Source organism: Lissotriton helveticus, chromosome 5_1 (assembly GCF_964261635.1).
Source record: "Lissotriton helveticus chromosome 5_1, aLisHel1.1, whole genome shotgun sequence".
Lineage (NCBI taxonomy): Eukaryota > Metazoa > Chordata > Amphibia > Caudata > Salamandridae > Lissotriton > Lissotriton helveticus.
This window is the reverse complement of record NC_136065.1, coordinates 1238985761-1239010236: the sequence shown is the minus strand read 5'-3', so window position 1 is coordinate 1239010236 and position 24476 is coordinate 1238985761. Positions and strand designations below refer to the sequence as shown.

General features: G+C 42.7%; 1 protein-coding gene across 1 annotated transcript in view; it reads right to left on the bottom strand.

The window, feature by feature from the left end:
* The window catches only part of LOC144755247 (scavenger receptor cysteine-rich domain-containing protein DMBT1-like), a 1092132-nt gene that overhangs the window by 348937 nt on the left and 718719 nt on the right, over nucleotides 1–24476 (bottom strand). Inside the window, exons 25-26 of the mRNA XM_078643990.1 lie at nucleotides 5788–6117; nucleotides 4233–4286 (exon numbers count right to left, since the gene is read on the bottom strand). Coding sequence (XP_078500116.1) covers nucleotides 4233–4286; nucleotides 5788–6117 — 384 coding nt within the window. The remainder of the gene's footprint in view (nucleotides 1–4232; nucleotides 4287–5787; nucleotides 6118–24476) is intronic.

Sequence of the window (24476 nt, the reverse complement as noted above, 5' to 3'; positions counted from 1 at the left end):
AATAGGTATATTCTGCGGCTCGTGGAAGGAATTTCACACCTCTTATAGACAGGGCAGCAGGTGCAGACTAGGGATAATTAGCCACAATGGTGTTTCAGAAACTTAAATTCTCTAACTAGTTAGAAAAAAGTCAGAATGCATTAATGGATTCGATTTTTTAATACAGTTAGTAAAGGTACTTGGACTTTTCCTATAGAGGTTTCCTTTAGGACAAAGCAGAAATAATGATTTAAGCTGCTTTATTAGTTTGTTCCATATAAACAGCTAAGCCCAATATATTGAAAAGAGGATTTGGCTATTTAAGCATTGCTCGTACATGCTATCATTAATTTAGGGACGTACCCCTTTGAGACGTTATTCACCCTACCTTATGGGCAATAAGGCAATTTTAGCACTTAGAAGTGAGTGGGGGGATTGTGCAGCCCCGTCCTGAAGAAGATGCTTTGCATCGAAACATGTTGATGCACTCATGAGGTGTTGTACATTATCATACATATACACCTCGACACCACTTTTTTAACAGAGCCAGCACGGAGGCCCATTAAAATTTACTAGACTTCACGTGCCAGGCCCTTTTGAACTTTTTTCACCATTTATCAGTTCAAACCCACCACTCACTTAATAACATAACCCCTCAGCACACCACATATAGTCATGAATATAAAGTGCTCCCACGTATTTCGTCGGTTAGCAGCACACCATATCCCGTAGAGGGGTGTGAAGTCCTCAATGAGGAAGCATGACACCAAGGGTCCTTTTGGTGTGTGAGGGGTATTAAAAGAACACTAAGTGCTCTCCACCACCGTGGGGACTAGTCTAGTAACATGCTTGTGTGGATTCTTTCTGTTTATGTAGATTGTTTTTGGGGAGACCAAACCCACCTCCTTTTCTCTCCTCTCCCTTTTTGTTGTATTTATTAATTAATTTTTATAAACCATAGGTATAATGATACAGATATATATATATATATGTATATATATATATATATATATATATATATATATACATATATATATATATATATATATATATATATATATATATATATATCAATTCAAAATTCACCAAACTTTGGAAAAGCCCGCAACAGGTAGGTTATGCTGACATCATTTATTGAAGGTTTGCCGTGCACAGGAGAAGGGTACTGCCTGCTACAATGTCCAATTGTCTGTCCGACGCGTTTCATGCACTTCGGCATTTCATCAGGGACTCTGGATAGTGAGCTGCTTTGAGGCATTACGTTTTTAAACACCTGAGTTTGTACGCAAGTCTCCGCCTACGTGGGCGTATCCACACAGTGAATTCTGGTACTTGCAGTGCTTGTCTATTACCACAGTGGGCCGTGTGCCTCCATGCGCTCTTTTCCACAATAAAATACCCCAGTGGGTCGAGGCATGTACTTGTCCTTCAGAACCGGCCTCTTTGTAACCTCCAAAACAGCTCCTGATCCTTTCGCTGCTGTACCATCTGGCGCTGCAGCAGGTCCGTTTTTCAAACAGCGGGGCTCCTCAGCGACCTAGGTGTGGCCGCTAACATCAATTCAAAATTCACCAAACTTTGGAAAAGCCCGCAACAGGTAGGTTATGCTGACATCATTTATTGAAGGTTTGCCGTGCACAGGAGAAGGGTACTGCCTGCTACAATGTCCAATTGTCTGTCCGACGCGTTTCATGCACTTCGGCATTTCATCAGGGACTCTGGATAGTGAGCTGCTTTGAGGCATTACGTTTTTAAACACCTGAGTTTGTACGCAAGTCTCCGCCTACGTGGGCGTATCCACACAGTGAATTCTGGTACTTGCAGTGCTTGTCTATTACCACAGTGGGCCGTGTGCCTCCATGCGCTCTTTTCCACAATAAAATACCCCAGTGGGTCGAGGCATGTACTTGTCCTCCAGAACCGGCCTCTTTGTAACCTCCAAAACAGCTCCTGATCCTTTCGCTGCTGTACCATCTGGCGTTGCAGCAGGTCCGTTTTTCAAACAGCGGGGCTCCTCCGCGACCTAGGTGTGGCCGCTAACATCAATTCAAAATTCACCAAACTTTGGAAAAGCCCGCAACAGGTAGGTTATGCTGACATCATTTATTGAAGGTTTGCCGTGCACAGGAGAAGGGTACTGCCTGCTACAATGTCCAATTGTCTGTCCGACGCGTTTCATGCACTTCGGCATTTCATCAGGGACTCTGGATAGTGAGCTGCTTTGAGGCATTACGTTTTTAAACACCTGAGTTTGTACGCAAGTCTCCGCCTACGTGGGCGTATCCACACAGTGAATTCTGGTACTTGCAGTGCTTGTCTATTACCACAGTGGGCCGTGTGCCTCCATGCGCTCTTTTCCACAATAAAATACCCCAGTGGGTCGAGGCATGTACTTGTCCTCCAGAACCGGCCTCTTTGTAACCTCCAAAACAGCTCCTGATCCTTTCGCTGCTGTACCATCTGGCGCTGCAGCAGGTCCGTTTTTCAAACAGCGGGGCTCCTCCGCGACGTAGGTGTGGCCGCTAACATCAATTCAAAATTCACCAAACTTTGGAAAAGCCCACAACAGGTAGGTTATGCTGACATCATTTATTGAAGGTTTGCCGTGCACAGGAGAAGGGTACTGCCTGCTACAATGTCCAATTGTCTGTCCGACGCGTTTCATGCACTTCGGCATTTCATCAGGGACTCTGGATAGTGAGCTGCTTTGCGGCATTACGTTTTTAAACACCTGAGTTTGTACGCAAGTCTCCGCCTACGTGGGCGTATCCACACAGTGAATTTTGGTACTTGCAGTGCTTGTCTATTACCACAGTGGGCCTTGTGCCTCCATGCGCTCTGTTCCACAATAAAATACCCCAGTGGGTCGAGGCATGTACTTGTCCTCCAGAACCGGCCTCTTTGTAACCTCCAAAACAGCTCCTGATCCTTTCGCTGCTGTACCATCTGGCGCTGCAGCAGGTCCGTTTTTCAAACAGCGGGGCTCCTCCGCGACCTAGGTGTCGCCGCTAACATCAATTCAAAATTCACCAAACTTTGGAAAAGCCCGCAAACTTTCAATAAATGATGTCAGCATAACTTACCTGTTGCGGGCTTTTCCACATTTTGGTGACTTTTGAATTTGATGTTAGCGGCCACGCCTAGGTCGCGGAGGAGCCCCGCTGTTTGAAAAAATGGATCTGCTGCAGCGCCAGAGGGTGCAGCAGCGTAAGGAACAGGAGCTGGTTTGGAAGTTTAAAAGAAGCCGGCTCTGGAGGAGAAGTATATGCCTCGACCCACTGGGGTATTTTATTGTGGAATAGAGCGCATGGAGGCACACGGCCCACTGAGGTAATAGATAAGCACTGCAAGTTCCAGAATTCTCTGTGTGGGCACGCCCCCTGAGGCAGAGACTTGCGAATAAATTTAGGTGTTTAAAAACGTTGAGCCTCAAAGCAGCTCACTATCCAGAGTCCCTGATGAAATGCCGAGGAGCATGAAACGCGTCGGACAGACTAATGGACATTGTAGCAGACAGTACTTTTCTCCTGTGCACTGCAAACTTTCAATAAATGATGTCAGCATAACTTACCTGTTGCGGGCTTTTCCACATTTTGGTGACTTTTGAATTTGATGTTAGCGGCCACGCCTAGGTCGCGGAGGAGCCCCGCTGTTTGAAAAAACGGATCTGCTGCCGCGCCAGAGGGTGCAGCAGCGTAAGGAACAGGAGCTGGTTTGGAAGTTTAAAAGAAGCCGGCTCTGGAGGAGAAGTATATGCCTCAACCCACTGGGGTATTTTATTGTGGAATAGAGCGCATGGAGGCACACGGCCCACTGAGGTAATAGATAAGCACTGCAAGTTCCAGAATTCTCTGTGTGGCCACGCCCCCTGAGGCGGAGACTTGCGAATAAATTTAGGTGTTTAAAAACGTTGAGCCTCAAAGCAGCTCACTATCCAGAGTCCCTGATGAAATGCCGAGGAACATGAAACGCGTCGGACAGACTAATGGACATTGTAGCAGACAGTACTTTTCTCCTGTGCACTGCAAACTTTCAATAAATGATGTCAGCATAACTTACCTGTTGCGGGCTTTTCCACATTTTGGTGACTTTTGAATTTTATATATATATATATATATATATATATATATATACACATACATACAAACAAACTAAAACACAACAGTAGTCTATCTGTCATTCTGCTCAATGTCACAGTCTTTTCTTTTAAGAATCTCATAATATAGAGTGTTATTTGCAAAGGGTGCCATTACCTGCTTGTGTAGTAGTGGATGTTGGTTTTGTTGTTGTAGTTAATGTATTTGCCCCTGCAATAGAAACACAACACAATGCTTATTTACCTAATGAAGAAAATATAGTACATTTTCAAAAATGGTTTGTTTATTTTACCCTTTCACATTCTCCATTCGTGTAGACATCTTCAAACCTTTCAGCCATGAAAAGGGGACTCCTTTCAATATCAGAGAGTGACATCTACGTTTAAATTGTTAACCTAGATTCCAAGCATTTTTGTGGGTGTCAATTGGGTGCGCTATTAATGTGTGAGGCAATCTTTCTCTGTATTTTCTAGTTTGTATTTTTCTGCATTGTGTCTCTAGTGGACAGAATTGTTTTATTAAGTTGGATCTTGCCATCCAAAGTAGGACTACCAGTTAGTAAAACAAATTAAGAGACAAAAAGAAATACAAATATTAAAGACATCTACCCTTTAGAAGAAAAATATTAAGAAAATCATATACAAACCTAATGCACTATGGAAATCGATGAAATTAGATTTTGAATAAAGTTTAGATAGTTTTCCTTCCAATCTCTTGAAGTATATGTATAAGCAATAAGCATCAGTAATAGCTGGAGGAGGCCCGTTCTGAGCATCTGTCTAACTCCTCCCAGGCCTGATCACTTGTGCGTCTCTACATTCTAATACTCCTTTCACAGGAAATATCAGAATTCTGTGTTTCATGGTATTACCACATGGCTACAGTTTTTCCCAAGTTAAATTTACACAGTTAAACCCCCACAGCTGTTTGGGAAAAATGCCCGGGAAATACCAACACATGTACAATTTAAGTTGCCACAATAAGCGTGAAATTCTGCATATTATTCCTAATTTGCCTAATTTAAAGCACCGTGCATATACCTCATCCCTAGGCATTTGGCATTTGCCATAATGTAGAAAATATCTCACCCCCATCTACTTTAATTGTGATTGGGGTATTTATACAGGTTCAAAGATAAAAGTTATGTTCTTCCTTTTCCCCATTTTCAGAGAGAATATTTGCTTCCTCTGTGCCTTAGCAGTCTCACCACACATTTGCTCCCTTACTGTAGGAGATAATCATTCCACCTTCTCCAGAATAAACCCTATTCTGTTCACTTCCACTGCCACAGTGTGAGAAACACTAGTTCATTTGTTTTCTTTGCCACAATATTTTAACACAAGAATCGCTTCTTGTTTAAGCATTAGGCAGTTAACGTTTCTATGTTAATCCAGGTTTCCCTTTACCACTGTCACAACCCCAAAACATTTTCATAGAGTTACTTTTCTTGGATTTGTGCTCTAATTTTACATGGAGTATATATAATATAGTGTAGAACAAACCAGACATAAGCTCTAAATTGCACAACATGGATTTACAACCCACCCAATACATATTGAATAAATGAGAATGCAGTTTACATTTCAACAATGCATCAAACAACTAAAATGCATTCACCTAAAGACCACCCTAAATCACTCTTCTTCTTTATTTGAAGATATAAAGCAGGTGAGTTTCTTTTATTCTTCATAGTAAATATATTACAGAATACCTGAGCAGATGACTCCAGCGTCATTGATATGGAGACAGTTATGTATGTTCCATCCTTTGTTGGGACAGTCCCACAGGTGAGCTTCTTGTCCTCTACAGAGCACATCATCTAGAAGAATGCTTCCAGTTCCTTGACCGAAAAAGGCCCCTCCAAGAGACGCCAGGACAGTTCCACAGCCTAGCTGTCTGCACACAACTTGTGAATTCGCTGTACTCCAGAAATCATCACACACGGTCCCCCAGGCGCCTCCATAATAAACTTCTATGCGGCCAGCACAGATCTGTCCTCCATTAACCAGGCGTAGGACCACACTTTCAGTATCACGAGGAGCTAGAGGGACAACAATGACATAAACCTCTTATCGTGTACATAAAAGTATGTAAAACTACAGAAAAAATTAGAACAACAATAGTTAAGTTACAATTTAGTCACTATCCCTGACCCCAGGCTACGAGGGATTAGGTTTTTTTCCGTTTCTCAGAAAGCAGGAGTCTCCCTCATTCCTTTAATATTAAGGGCTTTCACCTAGGGATTGGATATGTGTTCTAGTGAATACAGGTGCCAAATGTACAATATAGAGACCCAGGTTAACATCCTGCCTCACCACAACTTCCTATACTTATGAAGCAATCACTTAGTCTCCACTGCCGTACATATTCTTCTTTTGTTTGAAAGCACTACAATGTCCTAGGGCAGGTGTGTGTTTAAAAAACATCATGGAAAGATGTTTTGAAAAAGATTCACTCCTTACTTTCTAACTGATCACAGTGCCAATTGTTAAATGCAATCTCAGGTGTCAGAGGCCAAATGTGACAGTGCATTTGTTTCATTCCTGGTCAATAACTGTTCTCTTTTATTTATTCATTTATTTATTATTGCTCTTGCAGTTTCATTAATTAGCAAGCTAACAACGTTCTGAATTACTAATATAGCATTGACACTCCATACCATTCTCTTAGCCAGTGGTCTCTCCAGAGCGGGACCTACTGCAGGTCCATCCTACTTCTCCAAGTGTACGTTATCTGCAGTGTTTTTCTGATGTGGGACATAGAAGAATGTACTAGATGGGCCTCAGTTCCTTCTATTCCTTTCTTTGCATTTATGGACAAGCTCTGACACACAATATTGGCCTTCAATTTGGTACACCTCTGATGTCCAGAGGCTGCTGAGTATTGTGTCTCAGATGAAATCAGGGTCTGGCTTGTACTGTTTATGAGAAGAAGCAATTTCTGTCTCTCTGCCAAAAAAAAAACCAACATCCCTTGGAGGATATTAGACTGAAGTCCCATTGCAGAACACTGGCCTAAGAAGAACGGGATTCCCTCTCCTGAGTAATGAAGAAACCATGGATCCCATGGCAGAATTGTGTCAGTTGGAGGTCTGTGAGATGTTGCTCAAGTCTTTTATGAGTTTATGTGTTCTTCTAAAAAACAAAGGTAGAAAAAAAGCTGCACCCGGAATTGCTGCCCAATCATTTTCTTCCTCCCTGCAACTCCACCTAATACAAGGAAATTAATGACGCTGCTAGTTGCCAGCCTCTCTATCCGTGATGAAACTGGACTATCATACTCTATTGGACTGCTTCACTACACTTGCCTTTGAAGTTTACAGAAACACTACTTTATGGTGGTGTAAAAGCAGGGATCATAAGGCTACTTAACTGGGATGCCTAATTATCGATGAATACTCCTACGGATGTGGATTGCATGTTGAAAAATCTACTACAGAAATATGGTGCTACCAAACTGTTGCAGTCACAATATAGAGGGCCACAATATCGAGAAAGTAATTGAATAAAGGCTAATAACAGATAGACTACTCTTTACGTTTTAGGAAATAGGCCCCAAGTGTAACTCCTATATATTCTGAGATGCACAATGGCATTTGCTCATAGGTTGTAGCACCTAGGTACATGCTATGATCAGATCCTGTAATTTAGTTTTGCAATATTGTTTTTATTGTTTCTGCACTGAAAGCATAGTGAAAAACTAACACATGCAGGACCTTTAAGAGAAAAGCCTTTAAATTTAAAAAAAACAGGAAAAGAAATAGAAAACGTTTTAAGTTTGAACCGCGACATGTGGCTCTATAAAAACATTTTTTCATAGTTATGTTTCGGTAGAACTAACCGTTTCCACTCTCTCAATGTTATTATGAAAATTAGATTTTTTTTGGTGTTTCAATGGAAACAAAATGTACTTAAATCTAAATCACTGTAGGTTTAGGAAACTAAAGATAAAATTAAAAACGAGGACAATAAGAAATAAAAGTAAAACTTGTCCTACTGAATGTGAGCATCTATATGTGGGAATTGAAGTAGTTGTGCTGTTATTGTACAGTAAAGTATATGGCTAATCAACAAGGATGACTGTACACATTTTCTTCTTGTGCTGTCCACATGGAATGCATTTAAAAGAACTTGTAGTTCATGCTCCTGTGTTTACATATAGACAATAATAACAAGTTATCGTGAGCATTAACTTATTAAACGTTGAAATATTTTGACAATAGCTGCACCAGAGAATGTGTTTGGCTTCTGATGAAATTAATCATGGTCATAATAACAATCACTTTAATAATAAGACATATAAAGTATATCTCAAAATATAATTAAACTGTAATTAAGTGGATTATTATTTGGGGTGGACAAATGCCCACTTCAAGAAATAATACCACTTAGGGTTATATTTACTAGGAAATGGCACAGCGCGGCGAGCAATTAAGCAGCGCTGAGCAGCATCATTTAAAAATGCAGGGATGCTCAACCCTGTATTTTTCCTTGTGCTACAAAAAGCAGCCTAGCACCAACACAGACACCTTTGTGTCATAGTGCAATGGTGCGCGCTTTCCAGGGATGACTCCCTGCAACACAGGCACCCTTATGTCATAGTGCAAGGGTGCCTACGTTGCAGGGATGATTGCTAATGTGCAGGAAGAGACACTTTCCTGCACATAAACACTTTTTAAAGATTTGAACACGTATAAGGTGATATTATAGCTGAGGACCAGCCGACCCACACACAGGTTGATAGCGATCATACACCTTTCAAGTCCGTACCCGATCAGAGGAGCTGCTATCGAGACGTACTGTACCAGAATAGAATTTTCTCCACTTTCTACTTTATTTCTGGGAGAAAACTGATGGATTATAGCCCTGATGAAAGCATAGGGTTACACACCCATTGTTGAAACATGTGTTGGCTGGCAGAAGAAATCGAATAAAAAGAAAAACTGAAGAATACAAGAACATTGTGTTTATATGACATTGAGTGTGCTAGAAGACTTATGTTCGTATTTTGTCTCACAGTGGATGCAGGGTTGACATCCTTTCTTCTTTAGCACCGCACCAACATAACACGCTAGAACAACTATGTGCACTGTGTTCGGAAAGCGCAGTATCACCTTATCATCTCCCTTGTGAGGTCAATCTTTGAAGCCAATTTGCTCTTTCAAAGTGTGCTGCAAAATGCAGCAAACATAGAAAGAGCAATAATTATGAGAAATAAAAATATTTCCCCTCAATGCACTAATGTAACGCCAGCTATTCACTGATGTCAGATTTTAGCGCTGGTGCAGTGATGCACAGTATTTATAAGAATACGGCGCACCCTTGTGTTTTCTATTGCTCTAAAAAAAGCTGCCTAGTGCCAACACAGATACCCTTGCATCATAGTGCAAGGGTGCTTGCTTTGCAGTGAATAGTCACTTCCAAGCAGGCACAATTATTACTTAGTGCAAGGGTGCCTACATTGCAAGGATGATTGCTTATGTGCAGGAAGGGGTAGCTGAACACAGGCGGATATTTGCATTTTATTTACACGTGAGCATTCATTAGAACGAACAACATCTCCCAGCAGGCGACGCACAGTCTAATCTAGAGCAGCTGATTACAGCATGTGTTGTGCTTTAAAAGGAAGGTGGAACTTCAATGTCTCACATTGACTGATAACCTTAGAAGAAGGGGAGGTCCCGAAATGCGTCGGTGTATGTAGTCAGATGCTTTATGGACCGAAAGACTGCACTTTCTGCACCAAATAAATGCTTTTTTTGGGGGGGAAGCTAACCTGCGTCTGTGTGCGGTCATATTATTGACATACCCCACAGAGCAGACATATATATATATATATATATATTCACTGAAAAAACCATAGGTTATAGACCATATATAGTTAGGAATTAGCATTTAAAAAACCTTATTTTACTCACACAAAACCATTGAAATTCCATATATAGTTAGTTGCACTAACTATATATCGCGCACCCGCAATCCACTGCTGATGATGTCACATATTACATCATTCATGACATGGTCAGTGACATCACTGATGACATCACTGATGACATCTCAAATGACATCAATGATGACATCACTGATGACAACATCCAGTGACTGTATGTTTCTGTAAAGTTAAAATGTGTCTTACATATTGAAGAATGAGTGGAAGTATAAGTGTCTGGACAAAGGATTTAGTAGGTGCATGACTGAATGTATGAGTGAGTGATTAAATGTGTCTCACTGAGTGCATGGGTTAGTGACTAAACTGTCTTAATTTGTGCATCATTATGTCTGTTGTTCTGTAAACTGCTGCATGTGTTGATCAGTAGCTATATGATTAACTATATGGGTTATTGATTGATTGTCCAAGTATTTGTATGGGAGACTGAGTGTGTGTGTGGCTGGCTGGGAGGTGTGTGACTCTGTGCAGATCAATGTGTACTTGTATCAATGATTGTATAAGAAAGTAAGTATGTGTTAGTATATGTTTGAAAATGTAAGGTGCTCTATGTTTAACTGTATAGACAAGAAAATGGAAGTGTGATTGATTCTTTACAGGACTGACTAGGTGTGTGAGTAACTCCATGGATGAGTGGCAGAGTGTGAGTGTCTGTATAGGTGTATGAGTGCATATGATAGTGTTGTAAAGATGAGTGATTGTATGTATGAATGATTGTATGGGTGAATGAGTGAATGTGTGTGTAGACGTAGGAATCAGTGAGTGCGTATGTAGTAACTAGTATTGGTGTGTCAATGGTTTCAAAAATTATACTCTGTATTTAACACTGGGTGAAACAGAGGTTATATTAAAATGTGAGGAGATGCATTGTATTGTCACATGAATGATATCATCAGTGATGTGGTCATTGATGTCAAATGAGATGTCATCAGTGATGTCATCAGTGATGTCATTTGAGATGTCATCAGTGATGTCATCAGTGATGTCACTGACCATGTCATGAATGATGTAATATGTGACATCATCAGCAGTGGATTGCGGGTGCGCGATATATAGTTAGTGCAACTAACTATATATGGAATTTCAATGGTTTTGTGTGAGTAAAATAAGGTTTTTTAAATGCTAATTCCTAACTATATATGGTCTATAACCTATGGTTTTTTCAGTGAATTTTCAAGGTTTTGTAAATGCTAATTCCTAACTATATATGGTCTATAACCTATGGTTTTTCAGTGAATTTCAATGGTTTTTTAATAGCAAATATCATAAGCTGTCGAATGTCAAGTACGTGGTAAGTAAAAACATTTTCGTGTTTATGCACACTGATCTGCTTTGAATGCTGCCCCCCCCTCATTTCTATTAGGAGTACTCTCTCTTTGCAGATAGTGAAGGGTAGTTAACGCAGGCCTTTGCCCCCGTTGTAATCTGTCGGGCCTGCTTCTCTCTCCATTTGATTGATTGTTATCCAAGCATTTACTGTTTTAGAATTGGTTCTCTTTGGTTCATTCTCTATTTACAAACAAGCACAGAGTCGCAATACTCTGTTTAGTCTTTGCAGATAGTGAAAAATCGTGTAAAAAAACAAAAGGAATCGAGCAAAATCAGTAGGCCACTAATGGGATCTCTTTTTGACCTCGCTAAAATAGAAACATTAGGAACAACCCCTCATGAGAAATACGAAACTAGTGAGATGAACTGAGCTCCACACCATGATGGCTGCTCCGCCACCCACCCCGCCCAAAATAACGATAAACTCTATGCAAATATTACAAATATATACAACACACTAGCAAAGTAACAGGGTAAAACATTTTATTAAATAACTATTTACATAACTATTTTATACTTTTTGTTGCCCGATCCGGCTAGCTCAATCGATCGAGCATGAAACTCATGCACTCTGATAGTTCAAAGTTTTGAGGAGTGCTTGTTAGACTGTCTGAAGCTTATTTGCACCTGCTACAGCTTCACTATTCTCAATGTAAGTGGGGGCTGTTTGAGGATGTGACTGCATTTGAAAACAATGTGATGCGGTGCCTCCCTGAACCGCTTGACGGAGGCCCCCGAGGGACGGTGTGATGGCGCGGACTCGGAGGGGGCGCTTGGCTCCGTCCCCCTCCCCAAGTCGTGTTGCCCTGGTGTGGCCTGAGATCGCCCCCGACATAGGTGGCCGGCTCCCGGGGTCAAGCGGAACTTTTTGCCTTTTGGTGACTCTTCCATTCTTGACCTTGACCCACAATCCGTTTGACCTAAAGACACGCTGTAGTGGGGCGCCCCTTTACCGTTTCAGTTGCCATTCCGCCCGCTTTTGCTACACTGTGCCTCTTCCGCTATTCAGCTGTTTACCGCCCGCTCTTGCGACTACAGCGTCTCGCTCACCATGTAGTTGAGTTGCTCCCGCTCTTGCGGTGCAGCGATACGCGGCTGCCACAGGACTCTCAAAATGACGGCCGGCTCTTCAGATTTGGGCGTGGTCCACTAAAATGGCCCTGCGACACCTTGGAACTCAGACGCTTGTCTGCTAGGGCTTGGGCTCCATTCTCGAAAGCGTCCCCTCAGCCTTGAAGATTCTACAAAAGTCTTGGGGGCCCCCCGACTCCCGCAGGCTTCTGGTGGGGAGCGGCTGCCATGATTGCTCGTGGAATGGCCACGACGGAGCTACGAGATGGTGGTGCTCTCATGCTGACGCCAGCTTCAGTCTGAAACATCCAGAAACACTGTAGACTACCAATTCGATCAGTTCCGGTAGCGCCCCAACGTGACCCGGTAGAGAAGAACTTGCCCTCCCCTCTTTGACTGATGGTTCTTGTTGCCTGTCCCTTCTGTTGTCATTTAACAGAACTATTTAGCCTGCTGAAAGGGGTTGTGTTCCGACCGCTGGTTGGTGGAGACATTTTGACTATATTCTGGACCTGCGTTGTCACGTAATGCGTCATATGACGCGCCGCGTTAGCGCATCCGGAAGTGCTCCGGTGCGCGAAGCGCAGCTTCCCGGAAGCGATCCGCGGCGCGGCGCGCAGCGTGTAACGTATGCATAACAGGTCATGTGACTTATTAATAAAACTTTTCATTGGTTCATTTTACTTTTCTTATTCTAATGATGAAAGGCTTGGTCATATGACCTAAAAATTACGCTTTTTATTACTTTCGAACATTATTTTTTCTTAAACATATATGTTATAATGTTCCAGGCTAATGTACTTTCCCGGAAAATTTACAACTGTCCTGCAAGTAAAATATATTCCTTTTTCGAGAAAAAGGGCGTTTCTTCGTCCCATGACGGAGCCGTTGAGCAAAAGAGGCTCGGCCTGCTGTCTTAGTCGCCGATACGCCTGAATATCAGATTCTTATCGATCACTTTATGTTGCAGGAGTAGAAAACACAACAGCCCTTGACCATTTATCTTTACTGCGTTCCTGCGTATTATACCTTTTACCCTTCATGTAATTGGACTGATTTATTTCACTTGCCTTTTACTGATTCGAAAACAGTGACTATTATTAAAAACTTTACCAATGTAAATACTACTACCATGTTTTCTTTTAAAAAACCTTTATTGTGAAAATGTCAGTATACAAATAAGGGCCTATAACCACGTGGGCCGGCCACGGAGCAAACTGTAATCGTATATGATGAGGAGACATTTACACTGTAGAGGAACGTAACGGGCGGGCCATTAGGTTGCAAGAACTAAGGTGTCTAACAGTTGCGGAATCGGTGGACGTACATTTTATAATTAAAATACGACAGGGCCAGTTACAATAAAATTATCTAGATATACATTTGCGGGCAAGTACCATGGGTGACGTTAATTCGAACTTTCAATAGTACAGTAATCAATAACACATCAGAACTTAATATCAATAGGGATGTCGAAATATTCAATCAATTCTCGTCCCCGCCCGCCATGTGCTTCAAAACTGCATACGTATCTCGTGATATCAAGGTTGTGCAACCAGTACACAACAAGGAGTTACGAGTCCCATTTATTCCGGCGCCATTTTGGGCGAGGGCGGGCAGGTCCAGGATATAGTCAAAATGTCTCCACCAACCATCGACTATGATGATGTTCATATGCTGTATTTATTAGAGTAACACTCACCTGTCCACATGAAATTAATTTGCCACAATCTAAACATGTCATTTTAATCTTTCCAAAGTTCTTCTGAATATTTGGGACCGTTTCCCTTGCCTCTGATGCTGTCAGTGCCACTTCTTTGGTGAATGTACCGGCAGGTCGGGGGTTGTCCTCCAAATCTCTCTTTTGTGCAGCACTATATTTAATCGGTGCCACCTCTCCATATGACGATGCATGGTATAATTACCATAACTATATTTTTTTTCGGTTCCTCTGGAGAGTACATCGTGGCAGATGAGGCAGGTAACGTACCGGGCATTTACCTTTTTTGCATGTAGAGGAAAGGAAAAAAAATTCGAGCGTCCGAGTTCTAAGGTGTCCCAGGGCCATTTTAGTGGACCAGGCCCAAATCCAAAGAACAGGCCGCCATTTTGAGAGTCCTGTTGCAGCCGCCTGTCGCTGTAGCAGCAAGAGCGGGTGAAACTCAGCTAGACGGCGCTCCACTGCAGATGAAGTGCCTCAACCTGGAGAGGCGGGAGAGGCTCGTTTGTGCCGCCTCCCCCCCCCTTCGGGCACCCCACGCCGTCTTTCGGTGCAGCATTGTAGGATGGCCACACCAGTGCGGCAACTTGCTAGACACCACCTCGGTGCCATCCGGATCTCGGCGCCCCACTGCAGATGAAGTGCCTCCACATGGAGAAGCGGGAGCGGCTTGTTTGCGCCGCCTCCCCCCCCCCCCTTCGGGCACCCCACGCCGACTTTCGGCGCAGCATTGTAGGATGGCCACACCAGTGCGGCAACTTGCTGGACACCACCTCGGTGCCAACCGAATCTCAGCGCCTTGTGGTATCTTCCATTCCGAAAATATTGTTGGCAGCATTTTGAAAGGAAAGATAAACAGCCGTTTGTGGCCCTCACTACACCGTTCTCCTAGTGAGTCTCACATTGTTACATTTAGGAAGAATGTTGAAGAGTAGTATGTTGAAAATCTGAAGCCATTGTTCTACAAACTCTCAACCAGCCTTGGATGGAAAAATCCTGAAGAATGTACAAACTGAAAACCAGTTTTTGTCTGTATAGCATCAGCAGCAATGCTTGAGTCAGCTTTGTGTGAAGCCGCCATTTTGATTCAATCAATAGCGTCCCCCTGCACACATTCAGGGACCTGGTCGTGTCTTCAGGTCAAACGGATTGTGGGACAAGATGCACAAAGGAAAAGGAAAAAAGTTCCGCCGGACCCCGGGAGGCGGCCGCCTATGTCATGGGCGATCTTAGGCCACACTAGGGCAATAGTGAAGCTGCAGCAGGTGCAAATAAGCTTCAGACAGTGTTACAAGCGCTGCTCAGAACTCTCAACTATGACACCACCTCGGTGCCATCCGGATCTTGGCGCCTTGTGCTGGTTCCGGCCTATTCACACATCGGTCCGCTACTGACGCCACCTCACAGGCCAACGGGGCACCCCACGCCGACTTTCGGCGCAGCATTGTAGGATGGCCACACCAGTGCGGCAATTTGCTGGACACCACCTCGGTGCCATCGAGATCTCGGCGCGTTGTGCTGCCTTCGGCCTATTCGCACATCGGTCCGCTACTGACGCCGCCTCATGTGCCAACGGATTTTCTACGCTTTTTATAGCCCTATGCCGCATAACAGGTCATGTGACTTGTTTATAAAACTTTTCATTGGTTCATTTTACTTTTGGTTTCCTAATGATGGAAGGCTTGATCACATGACCTAAAAATAACACTTTTCATTGGATTAAAACATTTTTTTTTCCCAAACGATGAAAGCCCCACCTTGTTTCTGGATGTTTCAGACTGAAGCTGGCGTCAGCATGAAAGCACCACCATCTCGTGGCTCCGTCGTGGTCATTCCGCGAGCAATCATGGCAGCCGCTCCCCACCGGAAGCCTGCAGGAGTCGGGGGCCCCCAAGACTTTTGTAGAATCTTCAAGGCTGAGGGGACGCTTTTGAGAATGGGGTCCAAGACCTAGCAGACAAGCGTCCGAGTTCCAAGGTGTCCCAGGGCCATTTCAGTGGACCAGGCCCAAAAAGGAAAGAGCCTGCCGCCATTTTGAGAGTCCTGTGGCAGCCGCCTATCGCTGCACCGCAAGAGTGGGCGCAACTCAGCTGAATGGCGGATTTTGGCACAGTGTACCAAAAGCGGGCGGAATGGCAACTGAAACGGTAAAGGGGCGCCCCACTACAGCAGACGAGCCTCCACCTGGGGAGGCCCGTTCACGCCGCCTCACGCCCCCCCCCCGAGGCGCCCCACGCCGTTATTCGGAGCAGCATTGTAGGATACCAAAACCAGTGCAGCAACTTACTGGACATCACCTGGGTGCCATCCACATCTCAGCGCGTTCTGCTGCCTTGGGACTATTCGCACAACAGACCGCTACTGACGAGGCCTCCCCCCGCACCCCCCGGGACGCCCCACGCCGTTTTTCGGAGCTGCATTGTAGGATACCAAAAACCAGTGCGGCACCCAGGTAACATCACCTGGGTGCCGTCCAGAACTCAGCACGTTGTGCTGCCTTGGGACTATTCGCACAAAACACAGCTACTGACCATTGTTGCTTCTTTTTTCAAACAAATGTTTAAATGTATTTACTGTTTTTGTTGCGTTGTATATATTTATAAGTTATTAAAGTTTTATAATCCTACTACTTTGTTGGAGTGCTATATATTTTTAATGTGACACATAATTGTAAAAACTTTGATGTACAAAGAGGCATCTGTATGGCATATGAGGCATATGTGTTTCTTAACTGAAACTTGGCTTAAGCCTCACACCACCCCCGCTATTACTCTTGGCATACCGGTGGGTTATAAGATTGTTAGGCAGGACAGACCAAAAAAAGTTGGTGGAGGGATAGCAATCGTATTTAAAGACGACATTTCTGTCGCAGTTTTAGACCAATGTTGCACCCCTGACTTTGAGAGGATGACTTTTAGGATTGATTCATCCACTAAAGGTAGTAGGAAAGGAGCCCTGGTTTACAACCCCGCCTGGCCCTTTGAAACTCATGCCCAAAATGTTAGTTGAAGCAATAGCACCACATATAAGCCCAGATAAAGACTTTTTATTACTTGGGGATTTTAATATTCACAGTGAGGAAGAAAATAACAATGAGGTACAATCCTTCATGACCGATATCTCTCTTCTGGGACTAAAACAATATAATAGTGGACCCACACATCAAGCAGGACATACTTTGGACATGATTATAACCAACTTTCCTGGTATTGAATGCAATGTTCCTAAACAATTTCCCTGGACAGATCATTCTATGCTTGAATTTTTCATGCCAATAAATGTTCCTCGATCCACTGCATGTATCCATATACCATCTAAACGAAGGCAGTGGCATAAAATCACTAACGGCACTTTTGAACAAAAATATCTTTTCCCCTCTGTTGTTTGTACAGACGACATTAATAGCGCTCTTTTGAAGTGGGATTCCGCAATTAGTGATGTAGTAGAACAACTGGCCCCGATAAAGACCTTCAGAACAAACCTCACCAAGAAACATGAAGTCTGGTATTCGGAGGATTTGCGTAGTCTCAAACGTACTGCCAGGAAATTTGAAAAGACATGGAGAACTTCTCACTTGGAAGGAGATAAAGCTAACTATAGGATGGCTCTCAACACCTATCACAAAGCCATACGTTCTGCTCGCAAGCACCATATCACCGCTCAGTTAGAGGCAGCTGGTAATGACTCAAAGACCTTGTACCAGATTGTCAATACATTTCTGAAGCCCGTTGCTTGCGAGAGTGCAGACATGGCTTCACAACATCTCTGTGACAGTATATCGAGCTTTTTCTCTGACAAAATTGATGCCATCTATAGGAGAATAGAGACAACAAATACTGATAATAATTGCCAAGATTACTCTGCTTTGGTACACATGTCATCTACTAAAGCTACAAAGTGTCATTCCTTTAATGACTTTCCGGAAATCACACTGAGTGAGGTCCAAAGACTACTTATGGACATAAAAAGTGGAAGCCCGGCAGATCGGCTCCCAGCTAGACTCATGGGTCCACTAGGGAGCACACTGGGCCCTGACGTTCAGAGGCTAGTAAACCTCTCATTAACATCTGGAGTAGTTCCACAATGTTGGAAAAAAGCTCTTGTCAGACCGATCAGGAAGAATTCATCAATTCCTTGGACCAATTTGTCTAATCTTAGACCTATTTCCCTTTTACCATTCTTGGGGAAAATCACTGAAAAGCATTCCAACAAACATCTATCCACCTATCTGGAACAATCTGGCAGCCTCGATCCATCTCAGTCAGGCTTTAGGCCAAAATACAGCACTGAAACGGCCTTGCTGTCGATAACAGACGATCTTCGGTTGTACCAGGACAAAGGTTATTCTGTGATCCTGGTACTCCTAGATTTATCGGCAGCGTTCGATACTATTTCTCACAACATCCTTATCGAACGCCTGTCTGAGAGTGGAATCGTGGTATTGCACTGGAATGGATCAGAAGCTTTCTCTCCAACCGCACCCAATCTGTCACCATGGGTGATTTTAGGTCGGAGGAGGTTAACATCACCAAGGGGGTCCCGCAGGGCTCATGCCTGAGCCCGACTTTGTTTAACATCTATGTGGCCCCCTTGGCAGATGTAACCAGAGCTTATGGATTCCACCCAGTGTCATATGCTGATGATACGCAGCTCCTCTTCCCTTTTAAACATCTTACACCGGAGATAATACAATCCTTCTCCGATGGGATGAAGGCAGTTGCAAGGTGGATGTCCTCCAATTTCCTCCAATGTAACGTTGGAAAAACGGAGGTGATGCTTTTTGGTGATGTAAAGGTCCAATGGTCTCCTGATTGGTGGCCTCTCGATCTAGGCCCAGTTCCTGAGCCCAAAACAGTGATCAAGAATCTAGGAGTCAGATTGGAACCAGAGTTGACTATGAAACATCACGTCACCATTACTGTCGGAACATGTTTTCACGTAATAGGTCTCCTCCGGAGGATTTTTCCGTTCCTCCCTGATTCTTATAGGAGAACCTTGGTTCAGGCTCTGATTATCAGCCGCCTCGATTACTGCAATGGTCTTCTGGCAGGAGCTAATGAAGAAGTTCTCAACCGCCTACAGGTGGTACAAAATACAGCAGCGAGGCTGGTGCTTAATGCACCTCCTAGGTCCCCCTCCAGACCTTTATTGCACAAACTACACTGGTTGCCAATACGGCAACGAGTAAAGTTTAAGACCTGCTGTATTATCCATAAAGGCCTTAATGAATTGGGACCAGAGTATTTGGCTACAAAATTTGTTCCATACGCTCCTACCCGCACCCTTAGATCTGGTGAACAGCTTTTGCTAAACATTCCTAAAATCACTAAATCTAGGCAAGGAGGTAGGGCTCTATCTGTGGTAGGTCCTAGTTTCTGGAACTCCCTCCCGCTTTCCTTAAAACAAGTTAGGAACCATCTTAATTTCAGAAAATGTCTGAAAACTTTTTTGTTTAACTCATGTTAACATATATCCGTTGGTTCATATTAAGTTTTTGGCTAAAAATGATACTCCCTGTGGCCTTCTCTAAGCTCTTTTCTTCCCAGGTGTCACCAGCACGGAGATACTCCTTCGGGAGTCTATTCATAGCGCTATATAAACACACAAATAAATAAATAAATAAATCCCTGGAATCTTCCGCTTCAGGCTCGGTCCCCTCCCCAATCACAATACAGGATGGTTTTCAGATAGTAGGAACGCGTGTGGTGTGACAGATCTCATCGGGTGGGGGCCTTGATCTACTGTAACTCCTTTGAAGAGGGGTGATTCTTTACAGCTGGGGCCATAAACTACATCTGCAGGGCTAGGTGATAGCCTGGGACCGGCCTGGACAATCGGACACAGAGGAAGAGGAGTGTCAGAGGGTGCGGTAGTGAATAGGGCGTAAGGGAGGTGTCGGGCAGGCACAGGGTGTGATTCTCAGGGAAGAGCAGCGCAGATGGGGGGAGGTTTATTGCCCATGCATAAGACAGAGAGCGGGGGTGACCAGTGCCTGGGGGAGATGCTTGCGAGGGTGGGGAGCCATGCTAAGGATCGACAGCGTGCAGAGAGTGGGTCTGGTCAAGGCATCTAAAATGGCTGCCGTGCACGACAAAAGTGTGGCATTTGAAAAAAGGCAAGATGGCGCAGACAATGTTTATCAACACTTCCTGATTTCCTTCGAATCGAACGTTAACAGACGTTATCTCTCCCACACTACCGGTCCCCCTGGGCTTAAACGCCGAGATGGTAGGGACTGCATCCCGTGGAGATAGGCCGAGACGTCACTCAGCAGAAAAAAAAATAAACAAAAAAAAAAAGTCTATAAACATACAATAAACCGTTTTTTTTAATTTATTTATTTTGCCCCGCGGGGCCCTTTTAAAGCCTCCACATCAAACCTAGGGGGTCAGGGAGGATCTACTATGCCCCCTTATGGTCATTTGCCCCTTCGCTTTGGCCTCCTCTTGTCTCTCGATCCTACCGAGAGACAAGATGGCGGCCGCTACGGACTGTTTGGAATGTTTACAGACACTGGAGAGCCAATCAGCTACGCTTCGCAAAGCTCCTTAACGTGAAAAGTACGCGAAACGGAGCGCTACCCAGGACGCAGTCACAGATATATATCTTTTTTTGAACGTTAATTTCTCAAAATCCACTGGAGCACATATATTGAGACCTAGCAAAGGCACATCGGGCTACCGGTCCCTACAATTTTGCCAAGTTTCTTGCAAATCCATTCAGCCGTTCGGGCTAAAAGTGAGGCCAACCGCCCTATGGAAATTAACATGTGAAAAACGCGTTTTGGGACCCCCCTTTTTTCTCGGCCCCCCCTTGACGACCCCCCCCAAATTTTAAGGGGCTGCTCAGAAACAAAATGTTCCATTTTCCTGAAAATTTCAGCCAATTCCGTCCACAAACGCCAAAGTTATTAGACATAGAATTTTCAAAAACCCCATAGAGAAAAAAATCCTAACTATATATACCTACTGGCGACCGCCAGTAGGTAATATATATATATATATATATTCACTGAAAAAACCATAGGTTATAAACCATATATAGTTAGGAATTAGCATTTAAAAAAACTTACTTTACTCACACAAAACCATTGAAATTCCATATATAGTTAGTTGTACTAACTATATATCGCGCACTCGCAATCCACTGCTGATCATGTCACATATTACATCATTCATGACATGGTCAGTGACATCACTGATGACATCACTGATGACATCTCAAATGACATCACTGATGACATCACTGATGACATCTCAAATGACATCACTGATGACATCACTGATGACATCTCATTTGACATTACTGATCACATCACTGATGACATCATTCATGTGATAATACGATGAACCTCTTCAGACTCTAATATAACCTTAGATACACTCAGTGTAAACAGACACTCACAGACTGTCACTCATCCATGGAGTTACTCACACACCTAGTCAGTCATGCAAAGAATCAATCACACCTCCATTTCCTCAACTATACAGTTATACACACCTTACTTATTCAAACATATACTAACACATATTTACTCTCTTATACAATCCCTGATACAAGTTCACAATGATCCATACAGCCATTCACACATTCACTGGCTCTTATGCACAGTTATTTATATATGTCAACTCTCACATGTACTGTATTTTACATTTGTACTTACTTTGACATGTAGCACTGAGATATCTATTCACTCACCAATACAGTCATGCACACAGTCAACCGCCCATACAGCTGTTTCCACATGCACTTTTGAACCCATACATCTATGCAGAGAGTCATACACCTCCCAGCCACCCATACACACTCTCAGTCTCCCATACAAATACTTGGGCAACCAATCAATAACCCATATAGTTAATCATATAGCTACTGATCAACACATGCAGCAGTTTACAGAACAACAGACATAATGATGCACAAATTAAGACAGTTTAGTCACTAACCCATGCACTCAGTGAGACACATTTAATCACTCACTCATACAGTCAGTCATGCACCTACTAAATCCTTTGTTCAGACACTTCTACATCCACTCATTCTTCAATATGTAAGACATATTTTAACTTTACAGAAACATACAGTCACTGGATGTTGTCATCAGTGATGTCATCAGTGATGTCATTTGAGATATCATCAGTGATGTCATCAGTAAAGTCATTTGAGATGTCATCAGTGATGTCATCAGTGATGTCACTGACCATGTCATGAATGATGTAATATGTGACATGATCAGCAGTGGATTGCGAGTGCGCGATATATAGTTAGTACAACTAACTATATATGGAATTTCAATGGTTTTGTGTGAGTAAAGTAAGTTTTTTTAAATGCTAATTCCTAACTATATATGGTTTATAACCTATGGTTTTTTCAGTGAATTTTCAAGGTTTTGTAAATGCTAATTCCTAACTATATATGGTCTATAACCTATGGTTTTTTCAGTGAATATATATATATATATATATATATATACATATATATATTATATATATATATATATATATATATATATATATATAACATTTCTATGGCAAAATGAAACCCCTTATTGTGTTCCTTTTCAAATTAAATGTATTAAGTGTTACCACTTTATTCCAATCAAGATGACTTCAGGTGTGCCATACTTTTGTCATAAGTAAGACTGTCAGCGTTCTAGTTGTTCTTTAAAACACTCTGGGACATTGTGTCACTGGGCTATAGTTGGGCTACATCTGGCTGATATTTGGGCTACATTTGTTTTTTTTTGTCTCTGGCGGCCATCTTTGGGCTACATTGGGCTTCATTGGGCTTCATTAGGCTACATTGGGCTACATTTGGGCTCCAACATATATATAGCCCAATGTAGCCCAATATATATTTTTCAAAGTTAATTTTCGTAAAAACCACTGGAGCATATATCTTGAGACATAGCAAAGGCACATCGGGCTACCAGTCCCTACAATTTTGCCAAGTTTCGTGGAAATCCATTCAGCCGTTCGAGCTAAAAGTGAGTCCAACCGCCCTATGGAAAACTCAATGTTAAAAACACGTTTTGGGACCCCCCTTTTTTCTCGGCCCCCGCTTGACGAAACCCCCCCAAATTTTCAGGGGCTGCTCAGAAACAAACTGTTCCATTTTCCAGACAATTTCAGCCAATTCCGTCCTCAAACGCCAAAGTTATTCAACATAGAATTTTCAAAAATCCCATAGGAAAAAAATCCTAACTATATATACCTACTGGCGACCGCCAGTAGGTAATATATATATATATATTATATATATATATATATATATATATAACATTTCTATGGCAAAATGAAACCCCTTACTTTGTTCCTTTTCAAATTAAATGTATTAAGTGTTACCACTTTATTCCAATCAAGATGACTTCAGGTGTGCCATACTTTTGTCATAAGTAAGACTGTTAGCGTTCTAGTTGTTCTTTAAAACACTCTGGGACATTCTGTCACTGGGCTATAGTTGGGCTACATCTGGCTGATATTTGGGCTACATTTGTTTTTTTTTGTCTCTGGCGGCCATCTTTGGGCTACATTGGGCTTCATTGGGCTTCATTGGGCTACATTGGGCTACATTTGGGCTCCAACATATATATAGCCCAATGCAGCCCAATATATATTTTTCAAAGTTAATTTTCGTAAAAACCACTGGAGCATATATCTTGAGACATAGCAAAGGCACATCGGGCTACCAGTCCCTACAATTTTGCCAAGTTTCGTGGAAATCCATTCAGCCGTTCGAGCTAAAAGTGAGTCCAACCGCCCTATGGAAAACTCAATGTTAAAAACACGTTTTGGGACCCCCCTTTTTTCTCAGCCCCCGCTTGACGAAACCCCCCCAAATTTTCAGGGGCTGCTCAGAAACAAAATGTTCCAATTTCCAGAAAATTTCAGCCAATTCCGTCCTCAAACGCCAATGTTATTCAACATAGAATTTTCAAAAATCCCATAGGAAAAAAATCCTAACTATATATACCTACTGGCGACCGCCAGTAGGTAATATATATATATATATTATATATATATATATATATATATATATATATATATATATATAAAACATTTCTATGGCAAAATGAAACCCCTTACTTTGTTCCTTTTCAAATTAAATGTATTAAGTGTTACCACTTTATTCCAATCAAGATGACTTCAGGTGTGCCATACTTTTGTCATAAGTAAGACTGTTAGCGTTCTAGTTGTTCTTTAAAACACTCTGGGACATTCTGTCACTGGGCTATAGTTGGGCTACATCTGGTTGATATTTGGGCTACATTTGTTTTTTTTTGTCTCTGGCGGCCATCTTTGGGCTACATTGGGCTTCATTGGGCTTCATTGGGC